The 18,800-nt window shown below is 38.6% G+C and overlaps 1 protein-coding gene across 3 annotated transcripts in view; it reads right to left on the minus strand.

The window, feature by feature from the left end:
• Positions 1-18,800, minus strand: part of SLC2A13 (solute carrier family 2 member 13) — a 142,704-nt gene that overhangs the window by 33,879 nt on the left and 90,025 nt on the right. For all 3 annotated transcript variants that reach the window (XM_059847328.1, XM_059847327.1, XM_059847326.1), the window contains exons 5-6: positions 11,551-11,714; positions 7,896-8,016 (exon numbers count right to left, since the gene is read on the minus strand). In XM_059847328.1, the coding sequence (XP_059703311.1) occupies positions 7,896-8,016; positions 11,551-11,714 (285 nt within the window). The remainder of the gene's footprint in view (positions 1-7,895; positions 8,017-11,550; positions 11,715-18,800) is intronic.

Raw genomic sequence — 18,800 nt, forward strand, 5'->3', positions numbered from 1 at the left:
TTCTCACACAATTTTGACTTTTTCAAGCTGAACCTCAATTAAAAAAATGTCATCAATTTTCACTTTTTGCCACATTTTGAAGAACTTTCAACTTTGCTCTCTATTTTCTGTTATCCAATTACAAAATGTATCAGTATGTTCCTATTGTCCAGCTACAGAAATGCAAACTGAACCTGATAATGCATTCTGGACTGTGCAGCTGTACAGGATGTAGCACCTGATTTCATAATACTCTACTGCATGAGGAGCAGAACAGCCACTCAGAGTATCAGAACATCCCCAAATACAGACTCTTTTTGTGGACAGACTCTTTCCACTTCTTTCAGATCCAGCATTCACACTGAGTATATGCTGCAGAATCAGCCTCAGTAGGTGAAGAAGACTTTTTATGGGAAAATCTGATTGATCTGCTACATGCAAATCGGACCTGATGATCCTTATGGGTCCCTACCAAGCTGAGATATTATATGCAGGACATTTTGCTCATGTCCTCTCTTGTCCACAGAGTAAATTCCACTGTTGTGCACTTTTTTAACCCACTGCCCCTGCTCTGTATAATGCAAATATTCATATTCCTGAACATGGTTTTCCTCACAGAACTGCAGGAACAATAAAAAGTGACTCAGGCAGGAAAGGCTAAATGCAGGGACAGGAGGGTCTTGCAGGATTAGCACATCCCACCCAGAGAGAATATAAGCTGCAAATCACTGCAGGCTGGAAGGAATGTCACTTTGACTGTGTGTCGCCTTGATTTTCTAAGATTTTCTAAGCCTTCTGATGTTTACCTCCTTGTGGAGAACTTTATCGCACACTGTCTAGAGATAACACATTGTTTTGCATTCTTTTACGGAGGAAGAGAGACTTGATGGACTGTTGGTTTGACCAGTGACATTGGAGAGGTGGCACAGTCACCCTCCAATCCATTGTCACCTTTGGAAAACTATAAATGTTTGAGTCAGAAAATAAACTTCCTCTTTTGCTCTTCACCTTTGAGCAGCAGTGTGCGTCTAGTTCTTTCGTGTTCGATAGCGACATCTGTGCTGCTGTCTCCTATTTCCAGCTTGCTGTTTGCCACCCTGGAAGCATGATCCTAGGCCAGGTGGATCTTTCACCCTACCCTCAGGTTACTCTTTGCTCCCAGGGCTGGCTATGTACACACTCTCTGCCTGCCTTAGCATGCAGTGCAGTTCCTTTCCATCTCCTTTCGGAACAATAACAAGCTGGGATCAAGATTTCCTTGCTTCTGTTCTTGTATTCTATCTACAAGACACAAGACAATGTCTCTTCCTCCAGCCTTGAGCAAAAGAAAATGGCCAAGGCAGCTGAGCTGAGCATCACTGCTCAGGCCAGGCCTACTCAGCTGCACTCACCAAGGGACATGGGCAACTGATGAACCCAAACAGCCAAGGCTGCTCAACAACAAAAAAATCTAACCAAGGTCTTTTGGACAAGTACTGCAGTAGACTTGTTACCTCTGTTGACATATTAGGATTTTGATACTTTCAGACAGATATACAACTGAGGATCTTGGGGATTTTTTGACAAATGGCTTACTTCATTTTTATACACAAACTCATCTCAGTTAGGTCCTAGGACCATGTTTAAAACTGCCTGATGCTTGCACCTGATGGCTTGTGCTCTTTGCACAGGCTTCACTGCACCTCAGGCATGAAATTAAGCCTTTCTTTATACTTCTGATGGTCCCTGTGTTGCTTCCAGAAGTGAAGCACTAAATTCAGGTTACATATAACTGGACAAGAATATAGGGGATGCTTTAAGCAGTTAAAATGTGTGCTAACTGCAGATACCACTTCCAGCTGTTGTATCTGGCACATAGGATACAAATTACTTAGCAAAGAATGAGAAAAATCCAGTTGAACTTTAAAAGCACTTCCCTGCTATGATAAGAGACCAAGCAACACAAGTGTATTTGCTAAGTTCTACCAACACTCTGTGAGATAACACATGTATCTGTTTAGTGGTGTCCATAAGGAAAAGTTATAATTTATAATCACAGCACTTGGATGCTAATTGCAGTTCTGTAGTTTGCCACACAGATACTCCAACAGATCTAAATCACAGTTATGTCAAGTATGATCAACCCTTTCTCATCTTCAAATCAGGCTCCTGCTCCATCTATTCCACTGAGATGATTCTTTGGTGTCCTCCCTAAAGCTCCAGACCAGCCCTGAATCTTCACCCTTCCTGATATGCCAGCTACATACAAATACATTCTCTTTCTTCAAACATTCCTTAAACCTTCTTCACAAAGGCTCCCATTCCTCAACTATGCAACATAATTTATACAGCCTCCCAGAAATTGTTCTCAGCCTCTTGGTGTTTGCTATTTGTGCTTTAGGTGTGGTGAGGATGTGAAAGTTCATCTATGCTCCTCACCTAGCACAGTCCTAGGAGGATAATGACTCTACAAACCCTGCCTAGTCCTTAGGGCAAGCCCCCTACTGCTACCAGCACCTTGGCAGCTGAAATGCTGACATGACATGAGAAGTGTCTTAATCTACTTGCTTATAGTATCAATTGCTTCTTGTCTTTGATGATCTTTTTTTCTGAATTTATAGAGCCTCCAACTACAGAGCTTCTTGATTTATTCCTGGAACTGAGCAGCACAGACAATAAAGAACAGAAACAACTGACTTACACATGCCTTTATTTTGGACAGAGTGGCTGTCTCCGTAGAATAATTTGTTTTCCAAACTATTTTTCCAAAGAGACCCTACAGGCAGATACTCTATTTTCACCTTCCAGGCAGATCAGATAGAAGCCCTGTTCAAACTTGATTAAAATCATTCCTGTGTGACTAAAATCTGCAGACCTTGTAAAGTGTAACACCACCACTTTGGAAGATATTAAAAAATCATTCCCTAAGCATTGTTTTGGGTTTTGTTAAACAGCAAAGTCTTAGAAGTACTAGCAGAGATGTGAAGTGTTAAAAGGCTACTATATGAATAACACCTTGTTTCCTCACCAATGCAGAGTCTGAGTCACAGCATGTGGAAAACTTAACAATGGTTACAGGAACTGCATTGCACTCAGACATTATAGTTCAGGTAAGTTTCTTTTCAGATCCTTGAATAAAATGTGCTTAAATTGACGAGAGAAGGGTTTTTTCCACTCACATTAAAGATGCCTACTACATGAACTGATATATTCCTTCCTACGCTTCATCATTTAAAATTAAATTACAAGTTTTGATTGAAAGGACCAACATGCCAGCACAGGGAAAATCATTACCAAGCAATATACCACTATATTATTTATTTAATAAATTTCAAGACTGTGTTGAGGTCATTTCACAGCTCTGCAACATAAACTATTAGAATTTCAACTATACTTCATAGGAGCTGGCAAAAGCATTCTCAGACATGTTTATCTCTTTATATATTCATAATTTTCTGACCTCAGTGGCCAAAACACATTACTGTATTTATTATTGCAATTCTCAACTATCAGCAAGACCAGTAACTCAGGCACTTTGACATTAGAAAGAGAAAATGAGAATTATATTTTAACAAATACTGGTTCCATGCTACAGTGACATTATGAAAAACAGCAATGCCTAGTTTGCTCATAAATCAGATTGTCAATTAGTTCTCAATAAAATAAAGTTCAATACCTAATACACCTATAGGCATCCTAAGGCTATTAAGTACAATAAAACCAGCTTCAATTACTAGGTTAGCTGAGTTTTTCAGGACTGATCACAATTAGATACTTCTGCTACACTTCTAAAAGAAAATATATATTTCTGTGCATTAGCTATCTTCCTAAATGGCTATGCTGGAGTACTAAATATTGTTGCCTTCATCTCAGTGTATTTGTACAAAGGATCATGAACCACGTGAGGCTGACTAATTCAAAACTGAACAACAGAGTCCTTGTGTGCCCAGCACAGCTGGCACTGCCTGTGTTATTTTAATCAGTCTGAAGACAATCTGTACAGGAAGGATTCTGAGAAACTTTGTGTGCTCAGGTATCATTTCCCTAAGATATGAGGGCTGACCTAAGCTTAACACAATATTTACCATTTCTATATAGTAACTGACAGAAAAAATATTGCTTAGGCAGAACAGGTTTGCATTATGTCTTCTAGAGCAGACCAAGTTTCAAGAAGTGCAGAGAAAGACATGAACAGAGACAAAACAAGCAAGAATACAGAACATAGTCATTTTACAGAAATGGCTCAATGTCCCAAACAGCCACATCATTGATTCTTTAAAGATTGGGAAAAGGTGGGAGGGTTGCTAATACATATGCCCTAACCTAAACCTCCTTCCAGAATCAGGCAAGTTCCCAGTAAAAATGGGAATGTTTATAGAGTTTTGGTAGTTGGAATAATGATAGGAATGGATAGTTCATCTTTTTACTTCTAAGGTGACAAATTTTGGAATGGTGTTGCTTTGTATTCTTAAATTTACCTTTTGAGGTTTCTGTGGCCTTGATGATAAGTACAATCACAGCTGCTGAGGAGATTCAGATCAAATAAAACAGGTGGTCACACTGCAAATATCTACACAACCTTATACAGCAGAGTGTGAAAATGAAATTTGATTAATGGATGGTGCAGAGAGGAGCATTCACCCTGCCTCTCCTCAGTGAGACACATATCCACTTCCAGCTGTAAGGAGGCAAAACAAATTACAGTGTTTGGAGTACCCTGGTGAATGTGAGGTATTTCCATGACTCTTTTTTTTACCACACATTAATGAATTATTTTTTGGCTGCTCAACTATAATATTGTACATCTCCAGACCAAATGAAAATACTTTATTTTACTTATTTTATGCACAGCATATCTTACTGGCTTGTTTTCTGCAACCGTGTACAGGTGTCCTGTAACTCCATTTGCATGGCACAGCTCTTTGAGAACACAGTACTCAGCCCTACATGCTTTTTTGAGTTAGGACAATGTGCTCTTTATCTGCTAGTCTTTCTATCTTCATTGTTATTCTAGCAGCAGGGATTAGTCTGTGCAGAGGAATATGGATCTGAAGGAACAACAAGCAAACAGACTGTTTGTAGTAGCTCTAAGGGTTCCTTAATGGACACCCACACTTTAATCCAATGGATTTACTAACATAAAAAGCATTTTTACTCTGTGTAGTATCAGTGAAGCTTCTGCCAGCAAAATAAATTCTACTGATGCTTTCATTACTTATAAATACCTTTTGACACAGACAAACAGAAATTATATTTAGGAAAGAGCCCCACACTCTGAAATGCCCAAGCTGCAATCAGGTTTAGACTTTTTAGTTTACCTCAGCTCAGAGAAGCACTGTGTCCCCACAAGAGGAAGAGAACTACGAGCTGCACTTGTGCAGGCACATATTTAAAAGCAGTTACAGGGAGCTGGCATTATGTGTTCATCTTCTGAACTCCTGCTGCCTTTTGCTTTCCCCAAACTTTCTGAGACCTCTTGAAGACTTGCAAGATACAATGCTAAGCAATCTGAGACACCAGCAGTTTTACTAGAACAAGCTAAAATATGAGTTAAGGAGCAAGGGACCACTGCCATTAATTGACTTCCCTTTACTTTGACTGGATAGTCTATTTGTACCTGTTTCTACAGCAACACTTGCTGCCCCTCACTGTGGATATCTGTACAGTAAAGCTATTACTCTTAGAGTAACACATAAAATATGCAAGATTGATGTTATACAGAGTAGACTTTTATTTCCAAAGCTTCGGGTTTGGGAATTGTTTTGATTCAATTTTATAACTGCCATGGGGAATACCTCCAAGGCCAAAAAGGAGAGAGAGGAGAGTCACAAAGCTCAGCCTTCAGCTTTTCCCTGGTGTGCAATCCCCACATCCTCTTCCTTACAAGACCATAAATGTTATGCTGAAGTTCTTCTAACCCAAGTGGAATGCCAAAAACACCATCTACTTTCTTGTGACAAAACCAGTATTTTGTATTTCATTCAGCTTATTGACAACGTGCATAGAAAGCAGGCACAGCCACTCTTCCAAGTCAAATATATGCTTGTATGTCATACCCTTCAGAAATAATTAATACTAATACTCATGATGCTGAAGGAATTCTTCCTTTGGCTCCATCTGGATCACACTTTGGTGAAGTTTTGAGGCATAAAAATTTATACAGTTTTAGGTATACCAGTGTGAAAGTTATTATTAGGCATATCAAACCCTACTTTTTTTGTACAAACCTTTTAAATACTGAGTGCTGTAGACTAATTCTGTGCTTTGTGGGCAAATGCATCCATTTATTATTTTCAGCTCTCCTGGCTTTTGTGTCTCTACTAAAGTATAGCATAAGATTAAAATAGAAGCACCTAAAGCTTTCCCATATGTTGCTCATTATTTCCCCCTCCATTCACTTTGATCTTTAAACAAAAAGCTCCTTCTCTTTCAAAATACTCTCAAATGGAAATATTTAAATTATTTTATTGCACTTTTTCCAGCACCTTTGCATTTTTATTTTATCTGCTTTTCCCCACTTCACATCAGAAACAGAAATCACAACAGGTTACAAGCATTCCAATAATTCATGAAGTAACATGCCTTTACGAGAACTGTCTGCTTTAATTTTTCATGCTTTTGCCCATAAGTGCACACACTGAAAGCCATGAAAATTTCCTTATTGACTGGCTGTGGTTAACTCAAACACGAAAATATTGTTGAATATTTTTCTTTTTTTTTTTAAAGTAGGACTAGCCTGTATTTCCTGTACATAAATTTTATATGGTTTCAGGTTACATTAACCATCTAGCTTTATTAAATAATAAATTATGACTTCTGCAAAGGGTGCATCTCTTCTCTCCAGACATCCTTCCCAAACAGTTAACTGAAGTACTAGGCAAATCCTTCTCCCATTTTTGTTTTAATGTAATCTGATAGCAAAAGGAGAGCATCTTCCCCCTTCACCTCTTTTAACCAGACTACTCTCCATTTTGTAGACAGGCCCATCTCAAAAATTGCAAATTATAGCTGATTCTGCAGTAGAAGACAATTTTTAATACAGGAGTCATTATATCTGATAGTATCCTGTGTCGTGGTTATTTGTAACTACACTCAATGAAGACCTTCCATCCCCTCCCAAGTTTTCTATAAATCTTCAGATCCTCAGAATCTTTCACCTAAGACATTGCTCTGGCATAAGAAAAGCCATGAACTGTATTTCTAGCCAATATTGCTACAAAACCAGGAGTGTACCTCTCATTTCTTGATGTTTATTTCTACTACCAAAAGACAGATTTTGAACATAATTTAGAATTTCTTCAGCCATTGAACTAGTCTTCTCTGAATAGGAAATTTTCTAGTCTGTCAGCTAAATGAACATAAGAGCACTCACATGTGAATAAACCCCACAAAATATAGAAAATGACACATTCTTAGACCCCCAGAAGTAATGCTATTTGAAACCATGACTGCATATGGAAAATAGGTCAAAGCCCACACATTTATTATAATTGTTTCTTGGTATGCAATTATCTGAACATTACTTCTTTCTGCTCAGGAAAACAACAGGCAAGGAACCCATCTTCTTGAAGAGTTTACAGCTGCTGTACATGACAAGCAGATGAATAACAGCAAGCATTTTTATAAATTCCTTATAAAATATTCCTGACATTGTGTACACTGTAACTTATAGCAGGTGTGATATATTAGAAGAGGCATATGTGGAATTTGCCACTTAACCACCTTACTTAGTCCAAGAAATTCCAAAGGAATACTCAGAGAATTTAATCCAAAGTCTCATTTTCTCTACAGAGGGAAGTTAGGATTTTGAATTTAGATGTCTAGTTTAGTTCCTTGTACTAGGCTTTGTGAATAATTGTCTATTACTCACGCTAGGTTTTAAAAATTAATTGGAAGCAATCTTCAAGAAGATTGGATGAATGACCATGAAATCTCACCTGTATTTTGTGCAGGTAGAGTTTTGATGTGAAGGATCTGTTGGATTAAGTGTGATTCTTGGCGAGACCTGAGCTGATAGCAAAAATCCCGAAGCTAGGATAATGAGTGCTACAGCAGTACCTAAAAATACAGATAAAGAACAATGTGACACTTTTCTCCAGAGCACATGAAATAGTTCTCCATTGAATCAACTCTGCTTGGGAAAGCAAGGCACCCCATCACTATGCATACAGCATTCCCTAAGGAGTTGTGATGAGAACCTAAGAAAAATACTCTTTGCTATATCCACATCCTAAATTAGGTTAGATATTAAAGTCAAGTGCACCAGCTTTCATGTCCAGGTACTAAATTAGTAGGTTGAGATTCTTTTAATCTGTGGAATTGATGACTGCTTGAATGAACAGGTATTATTATTTTTGGCATTGAAAATAATGTTGCAAAGGTAAAATTAATTGGTGGCTTTGAAATCACCATACTTTTCTCCACTCCCACACCCAGACTTGCAGGCTTTTCTGTAAAACAGAAAGTAGCACCAGCTTTTTCATTGACTCTACTTCCTTTTGTGAAACTTGAGAAATTTGACTTTTCATAGAAACAGAATCAAAAAGTGCAACATATCTTGTTTCAAAGAGCACGCACAACATCTGCTGGGAAGAAGTCCCCTTCCATCTTTTGGCTTCCATTTCCCCCAACAAATACTTTGTGCACAAGATGGACAAAATCACAAGAGGAAGATGACAACAAGGGTTCACACTTTGTGCAACAGGACAGTACTGGAACATAACTCATATTATTTGCCACAAACACAATATACTGTATCATTTTAATGAAAACTGATAAACCTCACTACTCATGATACTACTGCAGCTGCCTCAAACTCAGACTTCTAAAACTTTACCTCTTGCTACTCAATGACACATTGAGATCTGTGTTGCATAAAGGTTTCCTAGCTGGCAAACATACCAGAAGTATGTGAATAAAGCATGTGAAAAAATCACAGTGCATCATTAGCTCAGGTGGGAAAAAGAAAAAGGAAACATCCTGAAGATATTTTAGACCCCCTCTGTTACAAAAAGAGATACAAATTGTACAATGCCCAAGTACCTTTCAAATTGACTATTTCTAAAGGGATAAATAAAATGAATAATATACTTGTAAGAGTTCCTGCATGTTTTCCAGCTAACAGCTTTGAAGAAAGACATTAACTAAAGAAAAAGAGCAGAAGAAAAATAAGAAATTATACAGATAAGATAAAGAAAGATATAAAATGGACAGGAAATGAAGACAAATCAGTAATTGTAGTAAAGAGAACTAAAACAGTGGGATTTTTTTCCAGAAATTTACTATAATTTTTCATGATGTTATCTGGAAAGTTCCATTTTTCAAAAGTTTCTAATATTTTGAGAATGATAAAGACATAATGAAATATAAAACATCTCTGCCAAATTTTTTCAGAAATCAAGAAAAGTTGCACAAGATTACAAAATTAAATTACAGTATATTGGCTTTTAATCAAAATATTAATGTTACTCTCTGATTATACTTGTAGGTTTTTATCTAATAAACATCTAATCAATTGGGCTTTAGTAAAAAACAAAGCCCCACATCCTTGCAGCAGCAGCAGCAATTTTGTCTTCATTTTATGCAGTGGGAGACTGGGGCATACCTGGCTTCCCCAAAGACAAGAGAAGCTGCCAGTAATAACTCAGTGTAAATTGTAATATCCTTAGAAATGCAAACCAAAGTAGAGCTGTAAGATATGTTCACCCCGTGAGAAAACTCGACATGGAAAACAAATCCATCAGTAGATTTAGTAATTATCATTCTATTACACAGCCCTCTTGCTCAGGAAAACACATCATATCCACACTACCTAAATCAAATGTTGCATGACAAAATTCTAACTAGTACAGAGGGATGATGTATGATTTCATGACTGTCATTATTTGTATTATCCTTAAGGAGGGACTGTAGGATAAAACCACAGCAAGCATTAGAGCTTGGCTCAAGTGATGCTGCAGACAGGCAGCCAGCAACCTGCCACAAAAAAGACCACTCTTACTAAACAATTACTTTGTGTCCAAACATCATTAACCAATAACTCTTTAATGCATTATGCTCCATTGTTAATTCTGTGTCTTATTGCTATATCCTCCTCTGATCCATGACTAACATGCTTTGTAAGAGACATTTGTATCCACATTTCAGATGTACAGCCTTTGAATATGTTAAGCAGAGTCCAAAAGCCAAGAGCTCTGATAATATGAAAAGTCCATGTTGGTTATCACAGCTATACAGCTGGGTCTAGATAAGCAAAAAACTCTTTGAAGGGGCTGGTCAGACTTGCAAAAGTATTGGGGCCAATTAAAAATCAATCAATCAATCAATCCATCCATCCATCCATCCATCCATCCATCCATCCATCCATCCTGTTTCAATAGGCATTAAAGGAGAGGCAGCACCCAAGATTTAGAGGGTCAGTGCAAGGCCTGGAGAGATCCACACCACAGGATGACAAGACAATAAACTGTCTGGAGGCACAGAAGGACATATAAGGGAGATGCATTGTAACTGATGTGGAACAGACTAAAAGTAGCAATTTGAGATTTTTTTTCATATCTTTAAAATGTGAGAAGCATCCTTTGAGCAACTGTGTACCAAACAACTCATGTCACTGTGTTGTTGCTGCTCTGCCTATATAAACACATTCAAATACTCAAGTGTAGATTAACTCAGCTGAGAGCTGGGAATTGCACATCCAGTGACATGGCAGCTGGTGTCCCTCTCTGCTGTGTTGCACTAACTAGAAATTTGGATCCTTGACAGCAACAGCAGAACAAAATATGAAGACATTAAACCTTTACAACTAAACACTTGTGAACACTATTTCAAGAGGAGCAGGAACAGTTTCTCTTTGCAAAACCCTGCTCTTGGAAACATCTGAACCTTCCAGACATTCAGCCAGAGGCAACTTTGGTCACAGATCACTTCAGCAAAAACAAGCACAGAAGGCAGAACAAGCAGGGAGTTACCATCCTAACAGGACACACTGAACACAGGAAGGCTGCTTGCTCTGCCTTTCTCTGCTTTCAAGAAAAGACTATGTGATGAGTTAAGGTGTTTGAGTATTTGGACAAATTGTACAAAACCACAATTCTGTCTTTGTGTATCTCATAGTGGAGGTGAATTAAAATCACATTAAGGTATGTAAGGTATTTACTGCACTGTCTCTGAGGTAACTATGCAGAGAACTGCATTACTCTTCACAAAGTGCTGCAATGGCTATGCAATATGCTTTCTCTGGTACACCTTCATCAGATGGTTCTGAATTCCAGTTAATAAGCCCAAAATTAAATATGAGATTTAAAAACTAACCACGTGTGATATTCCAGGCATTTGATTCCTTAAACTGGAAAAAAAGGCTAAATGAAAACATTGTAAAACATGGCTTCAAGGAGAAAAGCACCTGAAAAAATAACCATCTGTCACTTTTAAATTAGCCCTAGCTGTGGCATTTTACTAATAGACTTGAAAACCTGTAAGATTTCAGAGAGAAGATGACATCAACACCGTAATTTTAAAGATGAATACTTTGAAAAAAAACTGCACTTGAAATTTTATTTTCCTTTAATTAATAACTAATGAAACACTCACCTGTTAAGCTACCAAGTGTAAGTTTCCGGCGACCCATTCTTTCAACAAGCCAGACTCCCACAAGAGTAAAAATAAAGTTTATAAATGCTGTCAGGGCAGCCAGCCAGATTGCAAGCCTGTCATCTTCCACTCCTGACATCTGCAAAATGGTAGCACTGTAGTACCTGTGAAGGGAGGGAGAAACAAATAAGAACACTGCTTATTTCAATTTGGCTCCTGTTATAGTTTCTGATTCAATTTGAAAAAGATGATAACAAATATCGAGTGTGACCTCTTTCATAAAGCAGTTGAAGACTGACACACAATCACCTTGGGAAATCAGGCATAACCAAGGCATAACTTGCACCTGACTAAAGTTTTGACTGGAGGACATCAAGAGATGAACTGCCATTCTCTTGGCTGTTTCTATTTTCAATGGTCAATCACATTCTGCTAGAAATGGGGCTTGCATTTTTAATTTAAATTAATCTGCCTTTCATATTCATCCATTGTTTTATGCTCTTTTTGGGATTTTAGCAGTCTGTATATTGTCTAGGAAAAGACAGCTCAAAATCAAATAGATTTTCAGTCCTCTTAAAGGTCATATAATCTATGGCATCCAACATGTTGCAAGTGACACTTGCATCCTCTTGGTTTTAGGTTTTGCAGTCTTTTTTCAGTGCCACTGATATGCACAAAACCCTCTCCTTTTGTCTAAACCAAAAAATGATTGCTTTGAAATGCCTTAGCACCACACTGCAGATATGTGAATCTGCACCCAACAGGAGCATTTGACAGAATGTTCTCCTTCTTTCTAAACGGAATCAATTGTTCCACACAAACAATAACTCATAAAAAATTGAACTGAGCAAAATGAAAAGGGAGGAGAGTGGAAGCCTTCTACCATTTTTCACAGCAATCAAATGAACACAGACTTTGTGCCCATGATCTCAGGGAGAGCTAAATAAATGGCCAAGGAAACACGAGTACTTTTGTTGATGCTGTAGAAACACTTTTCAGCTTCTCTGAGTTTATGCTGACTGAAATACTGAATATTCAAGCCCTCTAACACCTTGCAGTCAACAGGCTATGACACAGAATAACCATCAAGAATGTCAAAGCTTCTTTTTTTTGTCTCTGGTCAATATGTAGCTTGCTTTATGTCCCCTTGTTGTCTTAACACCCAGATGTGCTAGCCTCAGGAATACCAGCAGTTCCCATTCCTCCATTGCAAGCACATTCTGCTTTTTACTTCAAATCAACAGCCCGTGATGGGGCAATATGCTGAGATGCCATTTAAGACACTGCCATCCAGAACTGACCATGACTGTGCTGGATGTTACCCCCTCACCCACAAGGCACTGAGACTCTCCCAGCCCCTTCCCCAGCTCCTCCTCCGCAGCGCAGCCATGGAGGCAATGCCCACACAACCAGCTGGTGGTGCAGCACCACAGGGCCTCCAGAGTGAACCTGCTGGCACTGAGGACACGGGACCTACACGGGCTTCTGAGTCAGGCTGGGTCTCTGGGTCTCTGCCTACCCCTGAGAGACTGCAGTGACTCATCCAGGCTCAGCTCCTGTCTAAGAGCTGCCCACTTGAGATCCCAGCAAGGCTGTGGTTCTTAGGGAGGGACGATTCATGAAGGATAGACATCAAAACATTAATGTGTCCTCGTGTCCTAAGGCACTCTAAATTAAATTGCTGACTGCCTGTCAAACCTTACATAGTACTGCACTGTTTCAGCCACCAAAATCACCCAGTCTCTGATTTCCCAATACATGCTTCTTTTTCTGCATAAGGGTAGGGAAATAACAAATGTCAAGTGTTGACCTGCTGACCCCTACTATGAAACTCCTATTTACTTCCCCCAGACAAGGTTTCAGGAAGCCAAATTTAACTCTACATATCTAAATCTTCTTAAAATCCAATTCTACTGGGAAGTCAGAAATTGCCAGTTGTCAGCAGCGATGTATAATGTACTGTCTATACAGTCAAGAAAAGCAAAGACTAAGAAATCACATAAAAGCATGTAGATGTCTACTGCCTAACCCATACAAACATGCACCTTTTGCTCCCATCATTCCTTCTGGTTGCTTATTGCACTCACAGGTTATATATTTTCAAATAGAAGCCTGTTGTTTATCCATAAATAAACAGCAAATTTCATTTCTGTGGAAAAAAAACCAGGGAACTTCAGAATCTGCAAATCCAAATGCCAAGCTACGAAAGGCTGGGTGTTGAGCAGTGATGTTCATAGTTATTATGGCATAGCAACTTAATTTCCAAAATTTAAAAGGGCACTTACATAGATTATAAGAACTACTAAATATATTTAGTATGTTCACCTGGTTTAGTGGGCACATTTTTTATCCAAGTCTGTGCAGCCCTGCCTGTATATTAATGTAACAAAGCATCAGTCTTTACCAAGTTCCTCCTGACAAGGGAAAAAACCTACGTGGTAGGAAAAGGTTAAATTGTGGTATGATACAGACACATCTAATACTGCAAGTCCTGCAGGGAATACAGCTTCAGTGACAAAGTTGTGCAATCACAGCTTATTTTCTAAAATGTAAAGAAAATTTAAAACACATGTGGATCCTTCGAATTTTTAAGCAAACACCATATCTTAGAAAACAAATAAATACATGCAAATTCAAAGCCACACAAAATAACTGAGTTGGATATATACAGAAAGATTTTTAATATAGTTGATTTCTGAGGATGTCAAAATTATCAAGAAATTCAACATTATGAATTGTTATATCAAAAGCTGCAGTACATTGAAGAAAAATAAACCCAAAAACACTCCCATATTCAAGCCTCCTCAGACTAATCCTTTGATTCTATATTAAAAATGCACAGTTTTAAAGGAAATTAAGCACCCAAAACCACTTTTCCTCTCTTTTTTTATTTAATGAGTCAGGGTGTTTTAAAAGCAACAATGTTGAATGTTTGAAGAAAAGGATAATTTCCTGCCTTCAAGCAGATCTTACAGATAGCTCTGGATGCATCAGGGTTCCCAGCTTAGCATCTTCAGCAGCAGAGAAGCTGCCCACCACGCCAGGCTTTGTAGCTCCCAGGGAAAATCAATGTTTGTCCATAAAGTGCCATCACTGCTCTGAGTGTCCCCATCTCCCACAAGATGCTGCTCCAGCCCACCTGTCATACTAAGCCCACTCCAACAAAGTTTCTGCCTCAGGATTTCAGCCTTTTTGGACAGAATTTATAACTCTTGTAAAAGTAATGAATAAATCTAAGGCTTTCTTTACAGAAGCCTGAGGAGCTCTTCAAGGAAATGGCTGCCACATCATCTCTACGTCTATAAGAGATTCTTCAGAATCAGGACCTGGGAGGCAACCTGGGGAGCTGCCACTATACACTTAAACTAAATTAAACCTTCACATTCCCTGTTTGGCAGTAACAATGCACTGTGTTATAAATGCTTTCAGCACAGACTGAAATGACATAGTGAATGCTCCTTATTACAATCAGAGTATTATGGTAATACAAACACTCAGAATTTAGTACTGCTTGACAGATAACATATACATCCAATAGGTTCTCTGACATAGCACGTGTTATTCATGTACAAGGTACATGAAAATGATTTGAAAATTACCATATAATTATGGTAATGAAGAAAACACTGGATTTTTTTTAGTGTCCAAACAGACTAAACTCTATAGCTATTAAGCAAAATAAGTGTACAAGTGTTTGACAGGGATTAAAAACCTTTAGAGGATTAGGATCACCAAGATACACAAAGAAATTCACTTTCTTAAGTTACCACAGTACTGTCACACACCTATTGGGTCATGTGAAAATACCGTTGGAGTATCTGCTGTGAGATTGAAAAAAAAATCCTTTTTTTTTTTTTTTAACTTATTTGCTCTGCACAAGATACCTCTTTGCCAACAGTCCGTGTGCTTTTCACATTCACTTATTTCACCTACTCATGTGGGTCCTTCACAGGTCTGAAACTTCAAGGGACAGAAATTGTTTTGTTCTTCATAACAGAAAAATAGTAAAATACAATGAGCTGGATCTATTTATGAAAAGAAAAAAATATTATGCAAGAAAATAATACCAAACTATCTATCAGGCTGCAAAATAGTGTTCTGTAAATTTTCCCGACAGAGCCCTGCAGTTAAAATCCACTGAAGAGGTAGGCTGAATTTATTGAAGAGGTAAACTGGAAAGTAATAGGCAGAGCTGAAGATTAAATGAAAGCACTGGAAAGAACAAAGTCATTATTATCCTCCTTCTCTTCCTAAAACAGAGATCAGTTTCCAGCACAGAAAAAATAGGTTGGAGTCCATAACACTTGTATGTTTTGCACTGCAACAGTAATAACAACTTTTCCACCTTGTCTTCAGCGCCTTTACTCAGTACATGAGTGCCCAACTCTTCATCAGAACTTTTATGAAAGAAAATCACCACTGCCATCCCTGTTTTATAAATGGAGACCACTGGAGCTTTTGGGAGAGAGGAGGAAGAAGAACGACTGTGTGCAGCTATCCACCAGTACTACCTGCAGCAGAATAATGACACTCCAGAGTCTCAATGCAGATAAGGGCTGTCTGCAAATTACTGAGTACAAAAGCAGGGAAAGAAAATCCCCCAGGTGTTTCACAAAACATACCTTGTTCAATTATTCATTTATTCTGACAATTTCAGTTAAATTTAAATTAGGTTTAATATATTCCAGGGTATTCTAATGGCTGCTGTAAGTTCTCTGGGATCCCAAATAATGAAATCAGTCCTCATTAAAATCAATAGACCTGCAGAATGTACATAGCACTAGGAAAAAAAAAAAGAAAAATCAATTTAAAGCCAAGGCCAGCAGCAAACAATGGGACTGTAGACACAGTAGTCTCAAGCCAGCATGCTTAGAGCAATGGGATCTTGAAAGGTAGGTTCAGATTAGATATTAGGATCAAATTCCCTCCTGTGAGGGTGGTGTGGCAGTGGAACAGCTGCCCAGAGAAACTGCGGACATCCCGCCCCTGAAAGTGTTCAAGGCCAGGTTGGGTGGGGCTTTGAGCAGCCTGCTCTAGTGGAAGGTGTCCCTGCCCATGGCAGAGGGTTGGAACTGGATGGTCTTTATGGTCCCTTCCAACCCAAACCATTCTATGATTCTGTGCTTTTTAATTTTAATTAGAAGACATTGCATTAAAGACATTTTTCTTGCACAGCATAACAGGCCAGAGAATGGGCTGCACTTCTGGAAAGGCAAGAGGATTCAAAACAGATAAAAGTGATTTAACCACAAGTAATGCTACTGAGATGACAAACTGTCCTTCTGAAAAGAAAAGAATGGAAAAAATATAATCAATCTCAGACCCTATTGCCAGGGACACGGGGCTGGACAAGGAGCAGGAGAGTTGAGAAAGCCAACAGCTGAAGACTCAGTGAGAAAAAACTCTTCTGCAAGGTGAGGCTGGGAAAGGCCCTGACACATGGGGCAGGGTGGAAGTGCCCAAACAGAGCAAGGCAGCCACAGCAGCCTCTGGCACAGCTGCACTGGTAGGGAGGAGCACCTAAAGGGCCTGGGATGATCCCAAAACATACACCTGATGCTGGAATAAATGGTGGAAGCCTTATTTAACAGTGTTACATTAAATATACACTTTCATTTCATTCTTAATTAGCCAGTAACAGAACCAGAAACACACACACACACACATACACACAAAAAAAAAAAGAAAACAAAACCACCACCTTAAAAACCTATTGGCACCAATCCCACATTCATTCAGGGAAAACTCCACGATGAGCAATGAGGAATAGCAGCATGCATATGTGCACATGAGTACACTGTAGCTGCAGTCACTACTGGGCACAATGCCCTTACTAGTAACAGTTTTAAGCATATGTCCTGTTAAAAGAAAAAAAAAAAAAATTCTGGGAAATAACTGGCACAAAAGTCTTTCCTGGACTTAAACGCACAGATGTACCCATACTACCAGAAGTCATTTCAGGACTGTTTATGAAACAAACCCAAAAGGGTAACTCTGGAGTGACTCCATCTGAGCTCATATTTGTGGTGGCAGATGAGATTCTTTTCAGGACTACAGGTTTTGGCAAAAAATATCCTGTTTTGACAACCTCAACTGACCATTCTAAATCTGCATCCAAGAATTCATATATTTAGATTTTTCTGGACCCAAGTTCTAAGAAATGGCAGGTGTTCAGTGCCTTTCAAATCCATGCCACTCACTTGTGGCGCTTTAATTGAAATTTCTCAATCCAGTCTCAGGTTTTAATATTCATATAATCAAATATTACCCTTGTGATAGATTTCAGACATACACTGCACATCATCAAGATCTCAACAGACTCGCATATTCTCCTTGCTTAGAAAACAAAAGTAATTGCACAGCAAACTTAAAACATTTGCAGTGTGAATATTAATTCAGCAGTGTCTGCTTGTATTACACAATTTTTTTGTTGTTGTTGTCCTTTGTCCCATCTGTTCTAGCAGAGAAATAAAAAATGACGGCAGACCCAAAAAAATTCTTATGGTGGAATCACCAATGTAGATAGATTTTTTTCATATCATGTTCAGGATGGGTAAAACCATAGGATTTCATTAACATAGCACATAAATGGCAATCAAAAAACCCAAAGGATTTAATTTCTGATGTCTGAATGATTAATCCACCCAAATGCAGCATTTGGATGATGCTTTTGAAATTTCCTCTTCAGTTTCAACAGTAAAACTTGTTAGAATAGCCTCATTCTTTCCCTCTCACTTACTAAAAATGAATCTGCAAGCATCCCAACTATGCATTTCTGCTTTTCTGCCAATAAACAAAGCATCAGCCTCAATTTTTGATGTTCTAGCCTCAGAATTCCATTAGACCTCTTCCTACCCATGCTGCTTCACTCTGTGCCCTGACTATGCTTTGCAGAGATGCTCTGCTTACAGCAGAGGGGAGAACTGGAGTATAATTCCCAGTCCAAAACCTTTAATAGAAAAATATATCAGCTGTAAAGACCCAGAACAAGCTTTTAGTACCACTAGAGAACCACTTGCAGAAGCTGAGCTTCTTTCAGCAATTTTACCTGAGGAAACTGAGTTTACTCACTCCTCCAAGGATTTAGCTTTTAGCTGGCACTTACTTATTTGTTATGTGAGTGCAAAAACATTTCCCCAGTGCTGGAAGTTGGTGAAGTCTGCACCAGTTGCTGTTCATAAACGGTAAGAACAATTATCATTAAAGCAGCTACAAAACAAACCTCTAGCAGAGGGCTACAATCCATTTCT

Source organism: Haemorhous mexicanus, chromosome 5 (genome assembly GCF_027477595.1).
Source record: "Haemorhous mexicanus isolate bHaeMex1 chromosome 5, bHaeMex1.pri, whole genome shotgun sequence".
NCBI lineage: Eukaryota > Metazoa > Chordata > Aves > Passeriformes > Fringillidae > Haemorhous > Haemorhous mexicanus.